Source organism: Mesocricetus auratus, unplaced genomic scaffold, assembly GCF_017639785.1.
Source record: "Mesocricetus auratus isolate SY011 unplaced genomic scaffold, BCM_Maur_2.0 Super-Scaffold_100003, whole genome shotgun sequence".
Lineage (NCBI taxonomy): Eukaryota > Metazoa > Chordata > Mammalia > Rodentia > Cricetidae > Mesocricetus > Mesocricetus auratus.
The window spans coordinates 34,660,862-34,685,301 of NW_024429188.1; the positions used below are offsets into that span (position 1 = coordinate 34,660,862).

Below are 24,440 nucleotides of genomic sequence, written 5' to 3' on the forward strand. Positions count from 1 at the left end.
TAAATATTTGGCATTGTTTATCTGGAGTTGTCAAGTGTTCATAAATGGAATTCTAATTATCACAAAACATAAATACCAAGATAGGAGGTACAGATATTTAACTCATGCAAAGAAGAAAATGGAAAGTGATGGTACGTTTACTAAAATGAGACGCTGAAGTAAAAAAAGACCAGGAACCTCAATTATAGGAAACAGATCATTAATAACAAACCAAAGACAGGGATTAGAAGGCAGAAGTGGGAGGTAGGAAAATAACTACTAATGTGTAATAACATAGAACCAACTAGATGTTGTTGCTGGTGCAGATCAAAAGAAGGGTTGCAAAAACAAAACTCTGGTTAAATACATTATTATTGAATCATCCACACATTAGATGTTAATGTAGTTTTTAGAAAGGACAAGACTGGTCTGCTGTGACATTCTGATGTTAAGATAGTACCAATCTGTATAGCACATACTTGTAGCCCAAATACTAGAGAGGCTGAAGTAGGAAGACCGTGCCCTTCCAAAGCCCATCCCTAGTGATGTACTTCCTCCAGCAAAGCTGCACTTCCTAAACCAAGAGTCACCAAGTGGAAACCAAATGTTCAAGCTCCTGAGCCTATAGGAATCCTTTCCCATTGAAATGACAACAACATGCTACATAAACTTAAAAGAAAACTGTTTTTATTATATTTGTATTCATGTATGTTTGCATGCACGTATGGAGAAGGTCCAATGACAAGTTGTGTGATTTGGTTTCTTTCTTACAACATACACAACCCAGGTTTGTAGATTCGATGGGAAGAGTTTTCTCTTGCTGAGCTATTCCCGTGGCCATCAAAAGCCATTGGAAAAGAGAAGGAATGAAGTGAACAATGTAATGTGCTTTTGAAAAAGTAGGCTAGGCTGCAGAGTGAGTTCCAGACCAGTCGAAGCTAGAAAAAAAAACCACTCAAATAAAAAAAAATAAACAAATACAAAACAACCCATTCAGAATTTTAATTAAAAACCCCTCTTTATTTTATTTCTGACACTTTTTATAAAAATTATCTTTTCCAAGAAAAGAATCTTTAATTAAAATGTAGACACCCTGTCAAATTAGCTTACCATTTCTTTTTTTATAACAGCTAATTATATGAAATTGAATTTAAACTACTATATCTTTGCTGACTATAATTAAATAGAACTACATCCTTTGTAAGTGAAATCTTGTGATTTTTGTGTCATTCTGTTAAATGTCAGGTAAGAGATACTGTGTTCATTTTTGTTTCTCTGACTGAATATTATTTCTATCATCCAGTTACTTCTGCTAGGGTAAAAAATGCACTCCAAGCTATTTCTGTTACTGTATCATCCACACTTTACTCACTGTCAATTCTCCACCATGGTCATCCTCTGCTTGTCTCCAAGTAATTTTACTATAAGGACCCTAATTTCTCAATAATAGATACTTCCATCACATTCTATCTGAAAAGTCCATTATCGCCTTTCCCTAAGTATATATTAAATATATATTTGTCTATTCACACAAGTGCATACAATTTACCAGTTCTTGAATGCATTCCACCAAACTCAAACTATCTAATAATCAGGGCTGGTATATTTTGGAAATCTATTTAACCTTGCCATGAATTCAGCAGAGCCCAGAATTTCTATTGCCTTTTAGACGTCAGCTAATAGCTGCTGGATGTCCTGGTCTCAGAGGAGAATTGTTCCAATTCTAGATAACAATAGACTTGGGCCAGGGCGAGTTTACACCCACCCTGAAGGCTAGTGAGACATAGTGGGATGAAGGTGCCTGAACGCTTGAATACTTACTGCAAAGGAGTATATTTAGGATTAAGGGAAATAATTGCTATCAGTCCTTTATACATGATAATAGATGTCTTCTGCCATTGCCCCCACCTTTGGATGGTTACTTAAGATGATGGATCAATAAACCAGGGCCTTCACTATTAACTAATCGCCCCCCTGTGATGTTCAGATGTCTCTGTCTCATCTTTAACGCCATTTCCATTGCCTGCACACCCCACTGAGGGTTGGACACAGGGTTGTCCAGCTGGTTCTGATTGCATCCCCAAAGACATCAGTCTGCAATATCTAATGTGTTTTTATTTGTAGTTGGGATTGAATTTAGAACCTCACAAATGCTAGGCAAACATGGTACCACTGAGGTATACCTCCATCCATCTTTAAATTTGTTTTTGATAGAGAGTCTAGCTAATTGTAGCTAAATTGTCATCTGGCTCAGCATCCTGGATGCTGTTATTACAGGCATGAGCCACCACTGTTATCTTTATTTATATTAGATGCAATCCTGTTTTACAGGGTGGTATCAAACTCATGGTAATCTTTCCAGCTCAGCCTCCTGGATGTTAAGATGATAGTGTGAGTCATAATACTGGATTTTTCATTTTGTATTTGAGTAAAACAATGTATTTTCTGGATACATACCTGTAATCTCAGTTCCAGAAGGCTGAGACAACAGGATTCATCATGAGTTTGAGAATAGCCCAGGTTACATAGTAAATTTTATGCCAATTAATTCTATAGAATGAGATTCTTTCTAAAAAAGAAAATGGGATTTAGTGGGTAAGAACACTTACTGCAACACATAGACACAGCCTTTGTGCACAGTAGCTGTAACTCGACTGCTGTAAAGACTAGGAACAGCAAGATTGCTGGAACTTTCTGGCTGCCAGCCTATTTCCTAGTCCAGTGAGAGGCCCTTCCTCAAGGGAATATGGCAGAGAAGGATAGAGCAGGGCACATGATGTCCTCCTCTGATGTACCTGCACACATATGCATACATACAAACACACGCACACACACACACACACACACACACACACAAACAGAAACACATACTACATAGGGCATGGACATGCATACATATACAGAAAACAGGGCATGGACACACACACACCTCAGAGGGCATGGGGACACACACATACACATATACATAGGGCATGACAAACACACTACATAGGGCATGGACACATGTACACATAGGGCATGGAGGCTCACACATACACAATACATAGGGCATGGACACACATGCACACCTCTGAAATATACAAAAATACACATATGACTTAAGAGGCAACTTGGGCAAATGGAGTTACTTTTTCTTGGGTGTTGTGTGGCATTATCAGTTGAGCTTTTGTGGACCCCTGCAAAAGGAAGTTATTGGAGTTAAATAAGAGCCTCTGGAGGCTATCTACATGGTTGTGACTGAGCAGTTTTTGGCCCTGAAGGTACTCTGAACCTCTTGATTACAGCTAAATTCTTGATGTGCTAGCAAGGCCTAGAGCTATCCCTAGGCCTGATTGTATGATTATACTGAAGCTGAACTTGCCCTGGGGGCCTTGAGTGAGCCAGGTCAAGTTATTGTGGCTCAGATGCAGGAACCTGCCTTTTCAGCCGGATCTGAATAAAGTCCCGTGAAATCATGCTGGAAACCATGAAGGACTCAACAGAAAAAGAATTGCTCGTATACTTTTCGAAATGTGACTTTGGGAGTAAATCATGAAATAAAGCAAACTTAGCAACCACTAAGTAGAAACAGTCAAAAAGAAGGACTTGAAAGTCAGCTTGATTAGAGTTAGGAAAGAAGAGAGGAAAGAGTGACTGTCATTTAGGGCAGATTATTCTTTGACAATTAGGGTAAACTAGGGGAATGACTTTGAAAACCATTGTTTCAGTTTCTGGCTCAAAGTAACAGACCCATTATAAAAGAGTCTGCCAAAAAAGACACAGCTGATAGCATACTTGAACTATAAAATCATATATGTATGAACTTCTAAAATTTTGATAGATGCAGTGAATTCACCCTCAAAATATATCAAAGGAGTACAAGAATATCCACACAATATATTTTCACAGTTTTGATCTTTGGTGATTAAAGAGACAAAATTTCTTTCAATTACATTTTATTTGAGACAGGGCCTTGCTCTGTAATATAGACTTGCTTGGAACTTGCTATGTAGCCCAGGCCAGCCTTGAACTCAAGGTGATCCTTCAGTCTCAGCCTCTCATGTGTAAAGATTACAATTATGAGGCAACATGGCTGGCATGTCGGATGTATTTCAGAGTCACTGTGAAATCCTGGCTGGTGTGGAACTTGATATGTAGACCTTGTTGGCGTTGAATATGTGGCAATTTTCCTGCCTCTGGGATGCTGAGATCCAGCTGTTTTTCTTTTTAAACCAGCTAATTTCAAACTCTTGGCTGTTATTTTACTTCAGCAATATCCCCGGCCCTGGATTAAAGACATGAGCTACTAAACCCAGCTAACACTATACACAAAAATGAAATGCACACACACACACATATTGTTTACACATATATATGTTGTTTGGCTGGGTGTTTCAAGACTGGGTTTCTCTGTGTAGCCCAGGCTGCCCTGTGATTCAACTTGCTCTGTAGAGCAGGCTGGGCTTAGACTCAGAGATCCGCCTGCCTCTGCGTCCTCAGTGCTGTGATTAAAGAGATAATACTTCTTAAAATCATAGATTATTAATAATTAATCAAGAAGCAGAATTTTTAAAAACTCACCTGTGCCTGGTGCTCTCATTGGCAAGAGGGTTACCAGATATTTTATTACTATAATGTGCAACTATCAACTGTTCTTTTTTTAAAACAGGAGACAGTTTCAGAGATAGGTTTCATTTTTCAAAAAAGAGGAAGAAACACCATTCTGTGGCCCTATGTGGCTTCGTCAGTTGCCTCCTGCCCGTTTCCTGGGACTTCCCACTCCTTGTTTAGCACAGACTAGACTTAAGTGAAACAGCTCTTTTTCCATGCTTTGTATCAATTATACAAAGAAGGGAGCAGCTCAGTGTCTTGGCGGTCTCCTCAGTGAGGGTGACAGGCTTGAGCAGTTTGGAGAAAGAGCCTTGACCGGCTAACCAGCTCTACTAGATCAGTCCTTGCGTTGCTGCAGAAACCAAGGAGCAGACTGTTTGGTGAAGGTAAGCAAGGCACTTTGATCCTCTTATCAATTATTCCCCTTTTTCTTCCTACATATTCTTAGCTTTTTATCACTAGCCTACACTGGTGGCATCAGAAAGGTTTTCTAGTTTACTAAATTAGAGTGACTAGGAAGTTGACCAATTATTCAACGAAGCTAGGCAGTTCAGTAATCAAAATTAAGCTAAACATTTCTTTCCCTGACCTATTTACATTATTTTAGATATTTTGAATATTTCTAAAATAGTGCTTGGGTTTATTTTGTCATTGTTGTTGTTACTGGTGCTTATGTTTTAGTACTGGCCATTTGAACTCTGGGCCTTGCACATACTAGGCAAATATTTTATTATTGAGATACATTTAAAATTTTTTTGAGATAGGGGCTCATTAAAATCTGGCCAGATAGACCAAATAATCTTGGAACTTTTTAAGCCTCCTGAGAAGTTGGCATTGTAGGTTTCAAGCTAAGCTTAAAAAGTTCTTATTTATTTATTATTTACTTATTTATTCATTCATTTTCTTTGATATAGTGTCTCTCTCTGTAGTCAGACTAGCTTTTAACTAGCAGCAATTTGCCTCAGCCTCTTGATTGCTAGATTTCCAGGTTATAATTCACAACACCCACTGAGGAACAAGATTATATATATATATATATATATATATATATATATATATAAATTTAAATTTAAATTAGAAACAAGGTTGCTTCATATGTCAATTCCAGGTCCCTCTCCCTTTCCCGCGCCCTCCTACCAACTTTCCCAATATCCCCTCATTTCCCCAGGGAGGGTGAGGCCCCCCATGGGGGTGTCCATAGTCTGTCATTTCATACAGGGCAGGGCCTAGGCCCTCCCCCAAGAGTCCAGGGTGAGAGTACCTCTCTTATTGTTGGATGGGAGCCCAAAGTCCATTTGTATACCCAGGATAAATACTGATCTACTACCCAAGGCTCAATAGATTACCTAGGCCTCCTCACTCACACCCACATTCAGGGGGTCTTGATCAGTCCCACGCTGGATTCCCAGGCATCAGTCTGGGATTCAAGAGCTAACCCTTGTCAGGTCAGCTGTTTCTAGGGGTTAAACCAAATCCAGTAACAGAGAGGGAGGACTAATGACCAAAGAGGTTAAGACTGGGCTGGTTTAACCCCCAGAGGAACAAGATTTTAATGTACTTGTTTGCAATGAAGCTTGAAGCTTTATTAATAGTATAGTACCAAGAGATTTCATGTTTAAAGTCTGCTATATGTGTAATATATAACCCAAAGATTTAATTCATGTAGTCAGTTCCTTAAAATAGCTCAATCTATGTTTGTTTGTTTGATTTTTGTTTGTTTGTTTGTTTTGAAGGTATGGTTTCATTATGTAGCCCTGGCTGACTTAAAACTCACTATGTAGACTGGGCTTGTATTGAATCCATTCAAATGTTGGAATTATAGGTATGAGCCACTAGGCACAGCATGATCTGTTATTTTTAATATAAATTTTTGACTGATTTTGGTCAAACTCACTCAAAATTTGTTTTAATCAATTTTTAAAAGTTGGAAGCTCAAAGACGATTTTATTAGTGTTTAAAACAAAATCTCCTGGGCAGGCAAGCTGTAAATCTCAGCAGCTACCCAAAGGAGGAAGATGAAGATGGGGAAGAGAAAACCATGACATTTGATGCAGACATGTTCAGAAGCAAGTCTAGACCAGAGGCAGAAAAGGGGAGAATGAAATGGTATGCTTTTCTAAGTAATTGAGAAAAGCGTGCAGCTTGGCCGAACTGCATGGCTGTGGCCCTGTGACTGCTTCTTTTTATTTTCTGAGATGGCTTCTCCTTGGTTACGAAGACTGAACTGTAACTGGGGAACTTCATGCTTCAATTTCCAAAATGCTAGGATTACAGGCAAGTGCCAATGAGTCTGATTCTGATAAAAATTGTGTGTGTGTGTGTGTGTGTGTGTGTGTGTGTTTTGAAACAAAGTCTATTTATGTAGCCTTGGATGGCTTAAAGCATACTATGTAGCCCAAGATGTCTACAGACTTGCAGGAATCCTGAACTTCAGCCTCCTCACTACTGAGATCACAAGCCTACACTACTGTGTTTAGCCTTCAAATACTTTATTATATAATTTGTTCACTCCTCTTTCACTACTTGCTACATTGATCCAATTCTGCATTTTCATTAGAAGGCATAACTACTTAAGCAAATATGCAGAGACACCATTGTCCCGGACTTCAGTTGTGCTGATGACTTTTAGAGAAGGAAGAAAAATCACAGTACATTCCCGTTGAATTTCAGTCTGGATTAAGTTCAGTAAGGTTGTGATAGTGTTACTTTGTGTGGCAAGACAGGTTAAAAGTGAATATGGTTTTATAGTAATATTGCTTTTCAAACTGTTGTCTAAATGATTTATGGAAAGCCTTCTCTTTGTATTAAAGACAGGGAATGCAAGGGTGTGTGGACTTTGTTTTAATCATTTTTAGATCTCAAACATCCCTTCTTTTATACACGTCTGTCTAAGCTTGAATACAGGCTTGGGTTGAGTGGACTGTTCATAAGGACACTCGTATGGCATGTCTTGCATAAGCCTGTCTACCACAATTGTTTCTGAGGTTGAGAAGCTTTTTTGTGTATATAAAGAGTATTTGAAATCTGTGTTAAACATCCATATCACAATTGAACTTATTTTTTGTTTTATGTGATAGGGCCTCATTTAGTGTACACTGGCCTTGAGATCCCTAAGTAGCTGATACTGGTCTTGAACTCCTGATATTACTGCTTCTACCTTTCTAGTGCTGGAATGAGAGGCATGAACCATCACACTCAGATATATACCTTGTTTATAAAAAAAGAAACAAAAAGCTATTGTTACATGACTGTCTAATAGATATCTAATAGTCTCTAGAACTACAAAAATTCTCAAGATCAAAAGTAATAGTTTCTTTCTATTCTCTTGAGGTAATACAATAACCACCCATATTTCTATCAAGTACATTAATTTGGTGTGTTATTCTGTCATATTTGTTTTCCATTTCTCTCTGTCTGTTTTTTCTGACATTTTTAAAGAGTAATTTGTTGGCTTCATTGCACGTCACGTCCCTAAATGTTGAGTGTATGTTTCCTAAGGATATGACCAGTCTTTCACATAATGATGACATAATTATGACACCAAAAGTATAAGATCAAACCAAGAGCAATGGCTCTTGCCTGGAATGCCAGAATGTGGATGCTGATTTTCATCGACCTAATGAGATCTGTCTTTGAGACCTGGGATCTGAGAACCTGAAAGAATGGGGTGGACTACAGTCTGACGCTGCAGACAACCTTTCTTCATTTCAGTGTACTTTTCGATGTAACAAAGAAAGCAATGATCCATGGAAGGTCGTTGAGTTCAGAAAAGCATGATCAGATAAACATTTTTAAAAACACCAGTAAGCACATACTAAATATTGACAGAACAGTCCTTTCCCAGAACTTTCTCAGGACAGACCAGTTTAAACACAATTGCCTGGCACTACTAAGATTATGTCTGGAAAACACAAAAGCAAGGCAGAAGGCTAGGGTGCATTGACCAGATTCTATAGCTATGTTCTTACAGCCAACAAGAATGAACATGTCTTAGAAATTGAATGTAAATGCTTGTTTCAGGAGATATAAAATCATGTCTAAGAACAATCCTGGGAACAAAATCCACCTGAGGTAAAAAAAAGGGCCTTTGCCTTTTTTCCTGGAACCTCTCTCACAGTTCCCCAAGGTGTTGCTCGTCATGCATCATTCTTTTGAGCTTGTGTTGACAGAGAGTAGCAGAAGCAGGACAACTGACATGAGTTCAAGGCCAGCTTGAGGTATATAGGGAATCTCAGGATGATGCAAGATACAGAATGAGACCTAGCATCAAAAAGGGAAAGGAAAGAAACTTGAATTTATAAACTAGAAAAGTTGTTCCTTATTTTTAAAATCTCTTTTTATATAAAAATAAATGTAAAATATTTTAAAAAACGATCATAAGGTTTATTGTTTATTGTATGAGATGGTAAGAAAGAATATGAAAAACCATAAAAATTATTAAAAATATATTTACTAATACTTTTGCACCAAATTTTACATAGCCTGAATGAAGAGTTTATAATCAGGTAAAGTCCTTGTATATAGTTACTAGTTTTGAACATAAGAATCCCAGAAAAGCCCCCAAACCAAATTTATTTGCTCATTTAGTCAAATTAATATGGAGAAAGAAAATTTTTGATTTGATTCTTTATTTTTAACAGACAGTTTTTCTATGTAGTCCAGGCTAGATTTGAACTTGTGGTAGTCCTGCAGCCTCGACATCTTGAGTTCTGGGAACACAGGCATCCATCATTACACCCAGTTTACAACCCTACCTTAAGAAAATATGTTGCAGAAGAATAGTTAATCACAAATTTTGTTTTGTAGTAGGAACTGAAATATGAATGAGTCCAGGAAATGCAAATTAATACTGAATTGAGAATCCATCTAACTCCTGGTAGAAAGGCTAGCATAAAAAACAAAAACAAAAAAAGCCAGCAAATCCTGGTAAGGATGTTGGGAAAGATGAACCCTCTGTGCTTCTGGTGGGATAGCAAACCTGTGAATCCACTAAGGAAGACACACTGTGAAGGTACTTCAAATAATTAAAACTAGAAGTCAAGTGTATTGGGTCATACTTGTAATCTCAGAAATTGGGATGCCAAGGCAGGAGAATGGCCACAGTTTCAAGCAAAACAACCAAAGTAAGTTAAGTATAAGACTCACCTGTACCACTCCTAGGTGTACACTTGAAGGTCTCTAAGGCACTGTATCACAGAGATACTTTCATTCATGCTCTACTAGTTACAATAGTGTACAAATGGAACCAGCCTGGATGTCCATCAACCGGTGCTTAGATACAGAAAATGCAGCAGATATGTTTGACGTAAAACCAGCAGTACTGAAAGTACTTAAAGTAAACAAAATAAACCAGGAAACACACCTTTAATCCCAGGACTCGAGACACAGAGATAGGAGGATCTCTGTGAACTCGAGGCCAGCCTGGTCTACAAAGTGAGTTCCAGGAAAGCCAGGACTACACACAAAGAAACCCTGTCTTAAAAAAAATAAAAACCAAAAAACCCAAAAGAAAAAGTACAATGACACACACACACACACACACATATATACATATACATATACATATATGTGTGTGTGTGTGTGTGTGTGTGTGTGTGTGTGTGTGTGTGTGTAGCCTTGTTTGGCCTGGTATTTGCTGTATGGACTAGACTGGCTTAGACTGACCTAGAAATTGAAACAATCCTCCTTGCCCTGCATCTCCAGTTCTAGGATTGTAGATGTGTGCCATTATGTCCAGAAAGAACAGATATTTTATTTTATTTAGTTTTTGTTTGTTTGTTTTTTACCTTTTGGGACAGGATGCCTTGAAGTCAGCTTGGCCTAAAGCTCACTATATGGCTGAGGTTGGTTTTGAACCTCTGGTCCTTCTGCCTCAGCTTCCCCAGTGTTGTGATGACTGCTAGCCATAATTTCATTTTGGTTTTTTAAGACAGAGCTTGTCTGTGTTACAGCTTTCGCTTTTCTGGAACTCACTCTGTAGACCAGGCTAGCCTTAAACTCACAGAGATCTGCCTGTCTGTGTCTCCCAAATACTGGGATTACAGGCATGCTATACCACCACCTGTCTAGTCATAATCTTAAAGATGTTTGCTTCACTACCAAATGTGAGATAAGGATAAGTTCTCCTCTACTGGAAAACTTGTAAAAATCAGGAAAGTGTTTAAGAATTTCAGTGGAAAGAATCTCAAACATTGTTAGCAAGAGAATAAATTGGTTCAATCTAATTTAAAGGCAATTTAGTTAGGTTGGGGTATAGGTCAGTAGCTAGAGAACTTGCCTGGCAGGCATGAAATATGATAGTACACACCTGTTATTCTAGCATTTGAGTGGTGGAGGAGGGAAGACAGAAGTTCAAGACTGTTCTTGGCTATATAGTAACTTTCATGTTAGCCTGGGATACATGATACCCTACACCCCCAATACCTCCAAAATAAATTATTTAATAATAGCTGTATTCTAGTAAGCCTGCTTCTCAAAATCTGGCTCCTATAAACATATATAGACACATATGCAAAACAAGAAAAAATCCCCAACATGCGTTATCATCAATGATTTACTACAATGAAAGATGCTTTTAGATGTTAATATAGATGAAATAATTTTTGTCACTGTCTAACGGCTACCATTTATTTTTGCTCTGATTTTGAGATAAGCTCTCACAGCCCAGGCTAGTCTCACGATCACTATGTAATCAAAAATGACTCTCCATTCTCTTGTCTCTGACTACTGATTACACAGGTGTATGCCATGACTCCCAGCTATGATAGATTTCCATGAGCAGACTTTCTGGCATATGGGAGCCTTGGCCCAAGAGATTCTATGAAACAGCAGGCAACATTTTACTTTCTTGTTTTCAGCAGATGGTACAACACATTGTTGGGTGGTGGTTCCAGCCTACTGACTCCACTTGTGTTTGGCTACTACTAGAGGTGTCCTTTGTACGCATGTCAATCTAATCTCTTCTGGTGTCTTAGTTTGTCCTTATTGAAAGTATTCTACAAGAGATGAGATATGGCTGGGCTGTGGAGGCTCACACCTTTAATCCCAGCACTCAGGAGGCAGAGGCAGGTGGATATCTGATCTACAGAGCGAGTTCTGGGATAGTCTCTGAAGTTACAGAGAAACCCTGTTTTGAAAAACAAAACAAAACAAACAAAAAAGAGATGGCATATACTTTAGCTCACTGCTATCTCAAATTCCTCCCTTCCACACAAACGGCATACCTCTCTTTTTGCTATTGCCAGTTACTCCTTTGTTACACACACTGCTTCAATTATTTATTTTAGTGGTTATGGTATTGGTTGGGTTTTATTAACATTCCATGTAATTCTAGTAAATATCTTGCAATAAGGAAGAGATGAACCTTAAATCCTTTTCTAATTTAAGAAGAGAGAGTCTTTGGAATGTTAAGGGTTTGAGATGAGACCTGAAGATTATGGAAGATGGCCCAGGGATGACGGAAGAGTTCAAGCTCTCAGGACAGAAGAATAAAATAGCCTTAGGATGGTAGTTGGGATGGGTGGAACTGAGATACACTCAGAATAGCTAGGGTCTTGGGTCCTGTGGGAAACAGGCAGAGATGAGGTTAAGCAGGCAGACCACACACCATGAGTGTTTGGCATATGTAGATGTTTGGTTTATGTGTAAACAGTACATTGGGAAAACGGAATTATCTTGTGGAGGGCAGTTGTGAAATCAAGACTGGTATTTTTCTAGGTTAAAGTATTAGGACTAGTTAAGGACAGTGTTAACATGGTTAGATTCAAAGATGGAGGATAAGTTATTTGTTTATCACTTCACTGTATCTTCTTTCTTTTACTTGGCAAGTGCAGCTGCTATTAACTGAAGTCAGGGATGATGGCACTTTCTTAGAAGAACAAATGTGCTTGGTATTATAATTGTGTGATGGATATCAAATGCCTTCAACTATGCAGCAGAACAACATATTCTAAACACAGGCTTTGGAGTTTATAAATTTGGCCTTCAATCTTGCAGTCAGTAGACAGTAGCCCTATGACGTTAGGAAGGGCAGTTTTCTTTTTCTACAGTTTTTATTTTTATATACCATATTAATTGTTTATAGTAATGAGTTTCATTTTGACATTGCCATACAAGTATATTATGTATTTAATGATATCACCCTGTAATTTTCATGGATTGCCCTGGCACTCCTGCTGATCCCCATCCTTTCATCCATAAGACATTTTAAAATCCACATCCATTACCTTGTCAGTTTTCTCATTTGGCAGCTATGATAATATTTAATATCTTATATTATTGAAATATTGGGGATAATATATATAAAGCAACCAAAGTAAAGTTGCTGTCATGATGTCCTACCCAATTTACTCTATCTGCATCTTTTCTGTTTTCTTTTCCCCTTCTTTTCCTGTTTTTCCTTTCTATCTTTTTCTTTTTTCCCTTTATCCTTCCTTCCTTTCTTTTTGCTTCTTAAACCAGGTCTTTATTTTTAGTCCATGCTCGTTCTGAACTCATGATCCCCAGCCTCAAACTCCAAATGCATAGGATGAGGGTATGTTCCACCAAGACCATCTGTGTCCGCTTTTGGCTTGTTTGCTATTTTGTGTTTTTAAGATAGGGTATTACTCTGAAGCACAAGCTAGCTTGAAACTCACTGGAACCTAGACCTGACTGTCCTGGAAGCAATCAATCCTCCTGCTTCAGTCATCCAAATGCTGGGACTACAGTCACAAGCTACTACATCCTATATAGGGGGAGGCTTGATTAAGGTCAAGTTTAAGTAAGCTTCAGCCCAGGACCGTTTTTATAAATAAGTTTATTGGAACACAGCCATAACTATTTGTTTGCATGTTGTCTGTGCCTACTTTTCTTCTATGAGGGCAGAGTTGCAACAGACTCTATGACCTATAATACTTTAAATATTTACTATTCTTAACAGGCATTTTTTTATACTTAACAGGTATTTTTTTAGATCTTCCTTCTGCAAAGTTATCCCTCTTTAGTTCTTTTTACTTTGTTTTGCTTTTGTAGTATATACAGGTTTTCACTATGTAGCACTAGTAGGCTTAGAATTCGTAGACAAATTTGGTCTTAAATTTGTGATCATCCTGCCTCTGGTTCCGTAGTGCTGGGATTAGACATCTAGTACCATTAGGTTTTCTTTTTGATCCTGGGTTTATGTTGCTAGGATATAAATTAAAAGTATGTCTATATCCAGAAATTACAACATTTCATTTTATATTATATATATGGAAAATTTATACTGAAGTTTCTTCAGAAGACTAAGTAAATGATTGAACAAAGTACTGCACTTTAGCCTGTACTTCTAGGTTGTGAATTTGCACATCAGGTTAAATTTGGTATGCCACTGTGTGGTAATGATTAATGCAGGCTAAATTTGCCTAGAACATCTCATCAGCAGATGTCCTTGGATGCCTTTTTTCACATAACTACTCAGATTTAAACACACACACACACACACACACACACACACACACACACAGAGATTCTCTAAGATGAGAAACAGAACTTCTAACAATAAACTATATGAATAATTTAATTCATTAGGTTCAATGCCTTGAATAAAATTAAGTATGCCTTTGAGATACGGTAATAGTATTTTAAAGTTTCATAGGCAATAAAAATTATTAAATAAAATGCTAGAAATAAACTAAAATAGTCCCAGGAAGCTTTTGTTTTTCTGCTTTGTGATTTTTAGGATTCTATGATATACTGTATTCATTCTAGTGGTGCATTAAATTATGGTTACAAGATGAAATAATTTCTGTTTTTAAACTAAGTTATCTTTATTTATTTATGTGTGTATTTGTGTGCATATGCACTTGTGTGGAGCTCAGAAGATAACTTGCCAAAGTTAGTTCTCACCTTCTACTAAGGGGGTCCTGGGGATCAAACTGAGGTCATCAAGATTGGCAGCAAATGCCTTACCCAATGAGTCATCTTACCAGTCCTGGCCCCCTTTTGGACAGGGTCTTCCTATGTAGCACAAGTTAGCCTTGAACACACAGCTATGTTCTTGTGTCAGTTTCCAGAGTGCTAGTATTATAGGCTTGGGCTGTAAAGTACTGATCAAATAAATGTATTTGTATGTTTTTTTGTTTGTAATTTTTGTGCAGGGTTAGTCTGCACAGCTTCAGGAATCATTTCACAAACCTCTGTGGCATGCTTCCTACTGCCCTCTGCTGCCAGTTTTCAGAAAGACCGTTTTCTGGCTAAATCCACTGGCTCGCTTCCTCAACTCACGCAATAGTAAAGTTTTAGGGCTCTTAGAGATAATGTAATAATTTGGAAACAGGCAGCTGGGTGTTAACTAATGTAATATAAGCTCTATGTTCTGACTGATAGTGTCTGCGGGCCTCGCGACTTTGGAAACATTGTTCCAAAGCTGTTTAACACCTGAAACTAAAGACATCTATTCAGTACTTCTGAAACTCCTGCAGTGTTGACAAAGATATGTGACACTGTAATGTGGTGAGCATTAGGGAGCAACATTACAAATACTAGAAAGTTTCTCAGGCCCCCGGTGTAAATTTCTACTTCCTATACTTGGACACTGATTCCATTATTAACTTTAAGTAACTTACCTGCCTGATGGAATACATGTCTGTCTCTCTTTTTCTGTCTCTCCCTCTGTCATTCACACATATATCAATGTAGCCCTAGCTGGCCTGGATCGTGGGATATAGACCAAGCTGGCCTCCTTCTGTCTTTGCCTCTCAAGTGATAGGTTTATGGATATACTTTATCACATTAGACATTCCTGGTACACAGATATTTGTACTCAGATGTGCCATCTCTTTTAGGCTCAAGATGAATTAAGACACCCTCCCCCATGTCAGACAGCGCTAGTATCATATCTCCATATATTCAGACTGGCTGTTTACTATGAAGCCCAAGCAGACCTCAAGAGCAGTGTTCTTACTGCAATCTCCCATCTGCTAGGGTTAAATGACTGAGCCACCAAACCTGGTTTCAAAGTTATTTTTGGCTTTTCTCTTATCTTCATTTTCATATCTGAGATGCTTTATTTATTTATTTATTTATTATTTGTTTATTGTTTTTGAGGCAGTATCATGTAGTCCAGGATGGCTTCAGACTTGCCATGTAGCCAAAGTCAGTTATGAGTTCTTGATCCACCTGCCTTTACGTTCCAAGTGCTAGGAATCTAGGAGTGCTGCACCACGCTTGGTTCGTGGCCATTCATAGTTACTCCTTGTCTCAGCTGTCTGCAGCCTCACTCTCAGTGCCCCTGTCAGCTGGAGAATGAATCCATCAGTCTCCCAGTTCGTACCCTTAACTACAGCCTCAATCTCACTGGCGCTCATCTTGCACTCTACCAGACTCTCAATAATTTTCCTTGCATGTCAGGCTGGGAATCTTTGATCTTAAATGCTGGGGAACAGCAGTGTTTTGTTAAAGATTTGGAAATATTTGTACATACATGATATATTTGGGGAATAGGAGCCAACTTGAAATATAAAATGTATGCCTCATATATACCTTTCTGCATACACACTGACACTGAAGACAACTTTGCACGATATTTTTAGTGCATACGAACTTAAACTATCACAAGAGATTAAGAGTGGACTTGTCCATTTGTGGTGTCAAAGTGTTGGAACTCAAAAACATTCAAACATTGGAGAATTTCAGATTCAGGTGTTTTTTTTTTGCTAGAAGTGAGGTTAGGTGAAATACGTTCAGCCTGTCTCAGTGTAGTTCACTGACTTTATTACACACTCTCGCTTCCCAGTATTCATTCACTTTGCTCACATCCCTAGACAGTAGGATGAGTTTTCTGCTTCAGCAATTGACTAATCTGCACTTGGTGTCATATACAAGAATGGCAGTTTTCTTTTAAGCTCATAGCAGAGACTGCTTTTACAGTCCATGATTTTCCTACCTCGGCCTCCCATGCTCAACAAGAAGGGTGGAGACCTTATTTACCATAATGAAGCCACTAACAAACCTCTTCATAAATAGTAAAATGCTAGACCTCCCTCCACTTTTGTGAACAAGTGGAGATTATTAGTACTTTTCATAAATATTTCCGCACCTTGAGAGAAGCCTCTATCAGATCGGACTGATGGATATAAAGAGTGGGATGATAAAATGATGGGAGATTTGGCATCTGTCTGAATGGGAACAAGGATATGAAAGGCAGGCTCGTCAACAAAGGCTCTTAAGGCTTCTGTAACCCGAAAACCAATACACTATAGAGTGGTGTCTGCCACTGTCAAACTTGAGAGTGACAGAGAGACTTATTCACATGTGTTGACATTCTCTCCTATCTACAGTGCCTTCAACCTGATCACTGCATTGTTAAGACAATCTTGTGCTTCAGGGCCCATGGCAATGTTCACCTTTAATAGACACTTTTCATCACCACAATCCAGCTGGACAGGAAGTACCGCCTTCTTTTTGTTTCTTCTTAGCTACTCTCCAACAGTTTTCTGTAGTTTTAAAATCATTTTTACTTTTGTGGAACTTGGATTAAACCCAGAACTTTGTGGATGACAGGGAAGTAAGTACTATGGCACTGAGTTAATTCCCCCAGTCTTACCTTAAAAAAAAGATTAAAAAAAATTTCATGGGTATGTGTGAGAGCCTGCATGCATGTATATGTAATACTCATGTGCCTGGTGTACGAGGGGGCCAGAAGAGGGTGTTGGATGTTCTATTTAGCAATCAAATATATGAATTTCTTGCAAAACTATTCTGTTTTATTCATTGACTACTCCCTCCCCTTCTGCCTCTTGGTAATCTCCTTCCTCTCCCAAACACACCACCCTTCTCCTTTCCTGACACATGTAATTCATTACCTTCTCTTGTTCCCCACTTCTCCTTTTAGTCAAATTACTCACCTTTCTGTTTTCATGCTGTGTGCAGGTGTGTGTGTGTGTGTAATTTAAATCTAGATTCTGTGTAAGAAAAATGACATCTTTCTGAGTCTATTTCACTTAGTATAATGATCTTCACTTCACTAATTTCCTGAGTATCATAATTTCATTCTTTATAGCTGAGTAAAATTCTGTTGCGTGCGTGCGCGTGCGCGCACACACACACACACACACCATTTTCTTGAACCATTTGTGTTAATGATATTCAGGCATCTGATTCTTTATCTTGACTATTGTGAGCAGTATGGTATAAATATGGATTCGCAAATATCTATGTGGTATGTTGACATAGGGTTCTTCAGGTGTATATACAGGAAGAGGAGTGTAGTTGAGTAACATAGCAATTTCATTTTTAGTTATTTATGAACCCCATACAAAGTGGCTGTGCCAGTTCAGATGCTGCATAAATTACTTATATTGTTGCTACGCCAAAATGTCTTGACAGAGGCAACTTAAGGGAGAATAGGGGTGTGTTTGGGCTTAGAGTTCAGTGTAATACTGCATCATGGTTGGAAAGGCCTGGCTGCAGGAGGAGGAGAGAAGCAGCAGACAGCTGGTCTCATTTTGTCTGCAGTAATGGAATTTTCATGCCCAGCTTGCTCTCCTTTTGAATTTACTCCAGAATCCTGGCCCATGGAATGATGACAGCCACAGTTAAAATGTGCCTTCCTATCTCAGGTAACCCAATCTAGCTACCTCTCACAGGCATTCCCAGAAGCTAACCTAATTCAGACAAGCAAGCATGCTTAGTAGTTTGTCTTCTAAGTAATTCAAGATCCTGGAAAATTGGCAATCAATATTAACCTTCACGGATATACATTGACAGTGTCTAAGGCTTCCTCTTTCTCCAAATCCTTGATAGTGTTTGTTATCTGGACGATAGCCATTCTGACTCTGGTGTCAAGGAATCTCAAAGCAGTTTTAATTTGCATTTTTCTGATGACTAAAGGTACTGTCTTTCTTTGGATAACTTTATATTCTTATCACTTGCACATTTATTGATTGGATTATTTGCTGTTTTTATATTTGCTTTCTTTTGAAATTGTTAGGTCTATTGAATATCAGTCCCCGGTAGGATTAGTTGTTGGCAATAACTGGGGAGATAGAAAAAAACCCGACACATCCATATGCCTATTCTGCTATTTTTCTTGGAATCTTTGCCCTCCCTCTCAAATTTTTGCTAATAGTTTCCTAATATGTAGGAAATAGTCTTTGTTAGTCAAGGTTCTTTGAATCCCTTCACAATGTTGCAGATGGTGAAGACTAGGGATGTTTCAAAGGGACCAGATTGAGATCTATCTCCTGTCTTTTCAGATCTTTCTCACCATCAAAAAAAAAAAGAATTCCAAGTCAGGACAAGATAAGGAATTGAAAACCCATATACTTAAAGGGTGAGTGCAGAATTCTCCAGCCGGAGGAATCACCGGAATCTATTTATTTTTGTTTTCGAGTCATGCTTTCAATCTGTAACCCAGTTGTCATGTAGCCCCAACTGACTTTGTCTCACAGCAAAGTCTTTGTCTATGTGGGTGCTAGGGATCTAGACTCAGGTAATTGTGCCATTAGCTCAAACAAATTCATCCCCCTAGACCCAAGGTATTTCATTGTTATAGAGCAACAGTTAGTTAGTGCTCATCTTGGTAGACTATGTTCTTCTGAACTGGTGTTTTGAGGTGTTCATTCCCTGGTTTTTTTCATTGTTGGGTCAGTGACATGAAGTCCTACTGTAAAAAAGGTCTGCAGCTGTGTCAGCCTTTAGCAACTGTGCAGTGTGCCTCTTTGATTCCTCTGCCTACAGGTTGACCTCAGTCGTCCCCTCTTCCCAGGGCTTGCTTCTAAATTCAGAATTCTCATATATAGAACTAGAAGACCACTTAGGAATGGGTATATGTAGAGAATACCTTTGGTTTCACAATGTAATCCCACTCATATCCATGGCAACTTCTTCACTTAAGTTCTGGTTAGTGCTCTTTGTAGATCATGTCTACAGTCTTTCTATCCAATTTGTATGCATTCTTCAGGTATCTAGGCTTTTAACATCTTTTTAGTGTATAAGGAGACTCAATGAAGCAGCCCCAGGACTGCCTGTCTTTGTGAACCACATGCAAGTGTCACTTGCATCTTGCTAGGCATGAGGTAATTTCCTGAGCAGTCCCTTTTCCTCCCATTCTCCTTGGGAGCTAGGGTGTGGTGATCAGAGTAAGTCCTGAGTGAGTGAAGTCCTGAGTCAATCTGTGTTGTTGACATGAGCACAGCCAAGTCAAAGACCCTAGCCTCAGATTCAGAATGAAATGACAAGGGGTTCCTTGGATGTCCAAGTGCGGGTGTTGACAGTGCGTGTAGAAAATGTATACCATAGCTTTATTCCCACCGATATTTAAAGCCTGAAGATTTTTGCCCTATAGAGACTGCTCCTACAGAGATTAGCTGAATCTGCCTCCTTGCTCCAGCTGTATACCCACCCTCCTTGTTCAACTGTATGCAATAACCCCCGCTCACTGTTCAAATCTACATACTTGTCTTAGTGTTTCTATAGCTTCAAAAAAACCATCATGAACACAGAGGAAGCTGGGGAGGAAAGGGTTTATTCAGTGTACACTTCCACAGCACTGATTATCACCAAAGGAAATCAGGACAGGAACTCAAACAGGGAGGAACCTGGAGGTGGGAGCTGATGCAGAGGCATGGAAGTGTACTACTTATTGACTTGCTCAGCCTGCTTTCTGATAGAACCCAGACCACCAGTACAGGGATGGCAGCACCCACAGTGGGCTGGACCCTCCCCCATTGATATCTAATGAAGTGCCTTACAGTTGTATCTTATGGAGGCATTTCTCAATTAACTTTCCCTCCATTCAGATAACTCTATTTTGTATGTCAAGATGACACAGACCAGCCAAAACAACAATAAACACACTGAACTCCTGGGATGTTGTAGTTTTGCCATTAGAGAGCCCAGTACACCTGATCCTGGCTTTTCTGTGTCTCTGTTTGTCTTTTCTCTATTCTTTAGGCATCCCCAGTCAGGTTCATCCCTGGAGTCTTGCTGGACAGGGCAGTTGGGTACTGACTTTATGATGTTGATCCATGCATAATATGCCCTACTACGTTCTTTCATTGTTGTTGCTTTTGTTTTCATGGCAGGGTTTCTCTGTGTAACTGTCCTGGAACTCACTCTGTAGACCAGGTTGGCCTCAAACTCAGACATCCTCCTACCTCTGCTTCCTGAGTGCTGGGATTACAGGCCTGCACCACCACTGCCTGGAATGCCCTAACTTCTTAATGGTTCTGAATTTAGAGTATGAAGTTTAAAAGCTAAAATTATAGTATCTTAGAACTCATTTTAATTATTAATATACCCACCTCTCTCTTCTTTTGATTTCTGTGAGACATGATTGAACTTAGACGCCAGCTCTTCTGCCTTATCTTCCCAAGTATTGGGACTATGGATGTGCGCCACTATGCTCGATTTTTAGTTTCCTTTTTCTTTACTTGGCTTGATAAAGGATCTCACTGTCAACAGTAATTTTTTAAAATTTTATACTCTACCTGTCTTGTCCAGCCCAGTCTCTGCCAAGATTTTCTAATGTTTATATAGAAATTTAAAAGTCATCAGCGAACTTTTTCCCTGACTCATGTTTTCTGAATCTATATACAGAATGCCATGCACAGCCTCCTGGGGCTAGGATGGGAAAATAGTTTCGTCACATTTAGGGCCATTATGGTCATCTTTGTTGCTTGGCTAATTATTCTCTCATTTATTTTTTTTGGTTCCTCTACATACTAGTTTTATTGAACTGTACATCAAAAGTATTTTAAGTTAAGCATCAAATTTTTTGTATCCTTTTAATTATACTAAGAATACAAGCATTATTTATTCCCAGATTTGTTGAAAAATCAGCTTTGTATCATTATGTTGCATAACTTTGCCTACAGAATAACAAACATTTAAACAATGGATGAATTTGATAAATATACTTGGGAAATAATTTTGAAAATATAGGTATTTTATAACATTATCTCTGTACAATTGTTTTCTTATATATTACACCTGATGACAGTTTCCCCCAAAGGAACATTTTATTTACTTGGATGATTACATGAATGTAAAACAGGGACTGAAACTGGAAAACATAATGTTATATACTTTTTTAAATGATCCTTCCTTTTGACTTTTCAATTTCAGTGTCAAATTGACAGGTCTGCTTTAGTAGCCCAGCCCTTGGGATCAAAGACAACTAGTTCTCCTCACTGTTGCCTGTTGCTCAGATTCCAGGAATGCCAGTGTGTTCCTTTTTTTAGAAAATGCAGCTGCTTGTTTCTGGCTTGTTCTACCCACCCCAGTCTTCAATGACAACTGCTAAGGATGTGGAAGGGGGAGGGAAGGTGTGGGGGAAGGCCTACTGTCAGGAAAGAATTTTAATAACTAGGGTAGAGGTAAACTTGTCAGTTGAGTGTAGACACTTCTAGGATATATTCTGCGAAGTGAGAGGGATAAAAAGAAAAAGCCAACATGACCTCAAAATGTAGGGGAAACTTTGTTCTTTCATAATTTATCAATCATGAATTAGTTTCAGAATTCTTGTAAATTGTCTCATCAACTTACCAAATATTCTTAGAATTCCCTTACATCCCAATTGCTATCTAATCCCCAGGAACAAAATGTTATAAAGTGAGCAACATTACAGTGCTTGTTTCAATAGAATTTGCCAATATTTCTTCAATCTTTTTCTCATAGCATACTGGCCATGTGACTCTCCAGATGGCAATTTCTCCACTTCCCTTTCTGGGCACAACATAACTCTTTTGTCCAATGCCCAAGGCCCTTTGTAATGAGATTCAGGGCTATCGTACAAGTCCTATTTCTTCTTCTTAGCTATTTATTATGTTGTGAATAGGCCACAGTGTCTTCTTATAATTTTATGTTGGTATCCCCAACTCCTGCTTACTCTTGAGATGAAATGCCACATGTCTTAAATCACATTCTTTTTGCCCTGGACTATGTTAGGGTACTTTTCTTTAAGCTTCCTTTGTGCCTACCACTGTCATAATCTTCAGTAATATAATATTGAGGCTATTTGCATCCAGTTTATTTTCTTCCATAAGAGAAGGATGGTGTATAGACTTTTATTTTTGTACCTCCCACATATACCATAGGTCTGGTATACACCAGGTACACAGTTAGTGATGGCCTGGTCAGTGAATGAATGAATGAATTAATCATCCTTCAATTTTATATATCCACTGCCAATTAAATTTTTTTCTAGTGTTCTTTTCTCTCACTGTTTCTCATGACTTCTCTTTTCAGAATGCTCTCAGAAGGGTATCTTAGTGGACTTGCCTACTGGAATGACATTCATTGGAATTGTGCATCTTATAATGAACCGGTAGCTGGGGAACAGGGTGAGGAAACAAGGTCTGTTGCTGCTCTTTCATATTCCTCTGTGGATGAAGCACAAGTCCAAAGCCTTTATGTGAGCTGCAAATCGTCTGGCAAGTTTATTTCACCAGTGCGTGCAAGAGGGAGTCAACATAGCAGAAGCCAGAGCAGAACAGTGTTGCAGACAAACTTCAACCCTGTATTTGAAAGTCCAACCTTGGCCACAGTTGACATTTGCAGAGACGCGATCAGAGAGACCTATTTGGTTCCACCTTCTTGCAAAAGTATTTGCAAAAATTACAATGACTTACATATTGCAGGGGGACAGGTGATGGCCATTAACTCAGTAATGGCAGATTTTCCCTCGGAGAGCAGTTTTGAAGATGGTCCTTTGCTGAGGTCATCTGAGATTCCTTTGTCTATGGAGGACTCCATTTCTACTCAGCCCACTGAATTTCCCCTCAAGCCTATCCAGCGCTACTCATCCTACTGGAGAATAACCAGCATCAAAGAGAAAACCAGCCTGCAAATGCAGAAGCCTATTTCAAATGCAGTGCTCAATGAGTACCTGGAGCAGAAGGTGGTGGAATTATATAAGCAATACTTTATGGACACTGGGTTTCAAGACAGTTCTCCTACCCAGATTCTAGCATCAGAACTCATCATGACAAATGTGGACCAAATTAGTCTTCAAGTATCTAGAGAGAAGAACCTGGACACCTCAAAAGTCAAGGACATAGTTATTAGCCACCTATTGCAGTTGGTATCATCTGAGATTAGCACCCCTAGTCTCCATATTTCTCAGTATAGCAATATAACTCCATAGAGAATATTCCTCTCAACTTTTTCTCATTTTTATCAATCCCAAAGTAATAATGTATTTTGGTTTATTCAGAGAATTGAGAGGGAAGGAACTATGGAAGGGATGTAAGGACTAATAAAGGAAAGTTTGAGAAATCTCTTACTGCTATATGTACTGAAGGAATACAGGATGGTTTCAAGGGCAGGCTTATACAGAAACAGAAAATATAAAAATGATCACAGAGAGAAGATATTAAACATGCGTTTCACAGTCACATAAATTCCTCCAAGTTGTTTTTCTAGAAAGAAAAGAACTACAAGAAGGTTGTTAAATTTGGGTGGACCGACATTTTTCCAAGTATAAGCTTGTATCTTTTTTCTCTATTCTGTATCAGTAAGTCATTTAGGTATATTCTTTGTAAATATTAAAGGTATACCAAACAAATTGCAGTTGTTTAATTCTTTGCAGCAAGGTTCAATGTAGTTCAGGTTGGCTTTGCAATCATTATATAGCCAATGTTCTTGAATTTTTTATTCTCCTGCTTCTGTCTTGCAGGTACTGGTATTATAGGCATGTACCATCACATCTTAATGTGTTTTTATTTTTGAAGAAAAGGCACAGCCACAAGACAATGACTTAAATCCCCTGATTCTATTTAGTGACAGAGATAACATTTTTCCAAGGGAAAAGTCTCCCACTGTGAACACTGAAACATTTTGTTTTATTTTGCTGAGTATGATTTTCATAGTGCTGTTATGTTCAAAATAAATTGTGGAAACTTTTTTTC

At 38.5% G+C, this 24,440-nt stretch overlaps 1 protein-coding gene across 2 annotated transcripts; it reads left to right on the forward strand.

Annotated features, from left to right (window-relative positions):
* The first annotated feature begins 4,728 nt into the window (after nucleotides 1-4,728).
* On the forward strand, nucleotides 4,729-24,097 carry Tasl (TLR adaptor interacting with endolysosomal SLC15A4). 2 transcript variants are annotated; one of them, XM_021232990.2, is made up of 3 exons: nucleotides 4,729-4,955; nucleotides 18,786-18,862; nucleotides 22,780-24,097. In XM_021232990.2, the coding sequence occupies exon 3, from the start codon at nucleotides 22,781-22,783 to the stop codon at nucleotides 23,675-23,677; it is 897 nt and encodes a 298-aa protein (XP_021088649.1). In that variant the 5' UTR covers nucleotides 4,729-4,955; nucleotides 18,786-18,862; nucleotide 22,780; the 3' UTR covers nucleotides 23,678-24,097. The 2 variants fall into 2 exon arrangements, with proteins under 2 accessions (XP_021088649.1, XP_021088648.1); XM_021232989.2 differs by lacking the exon at nucleotides 18,786-18,862.
* The last annotated feature ends 343 nt before the right edge of the window (nucleotides 24,098-24,440 follow it).

Bases quoted from the DNA above. Each gene is read 5' to 3' on its own strand.
- Tasl (XM_021232990.2), top strand. From the start codon at position 22,781: ATGCTCTCAGAAGGGTATCTTAGTGGACTTGCCTACTGGAATGACATT.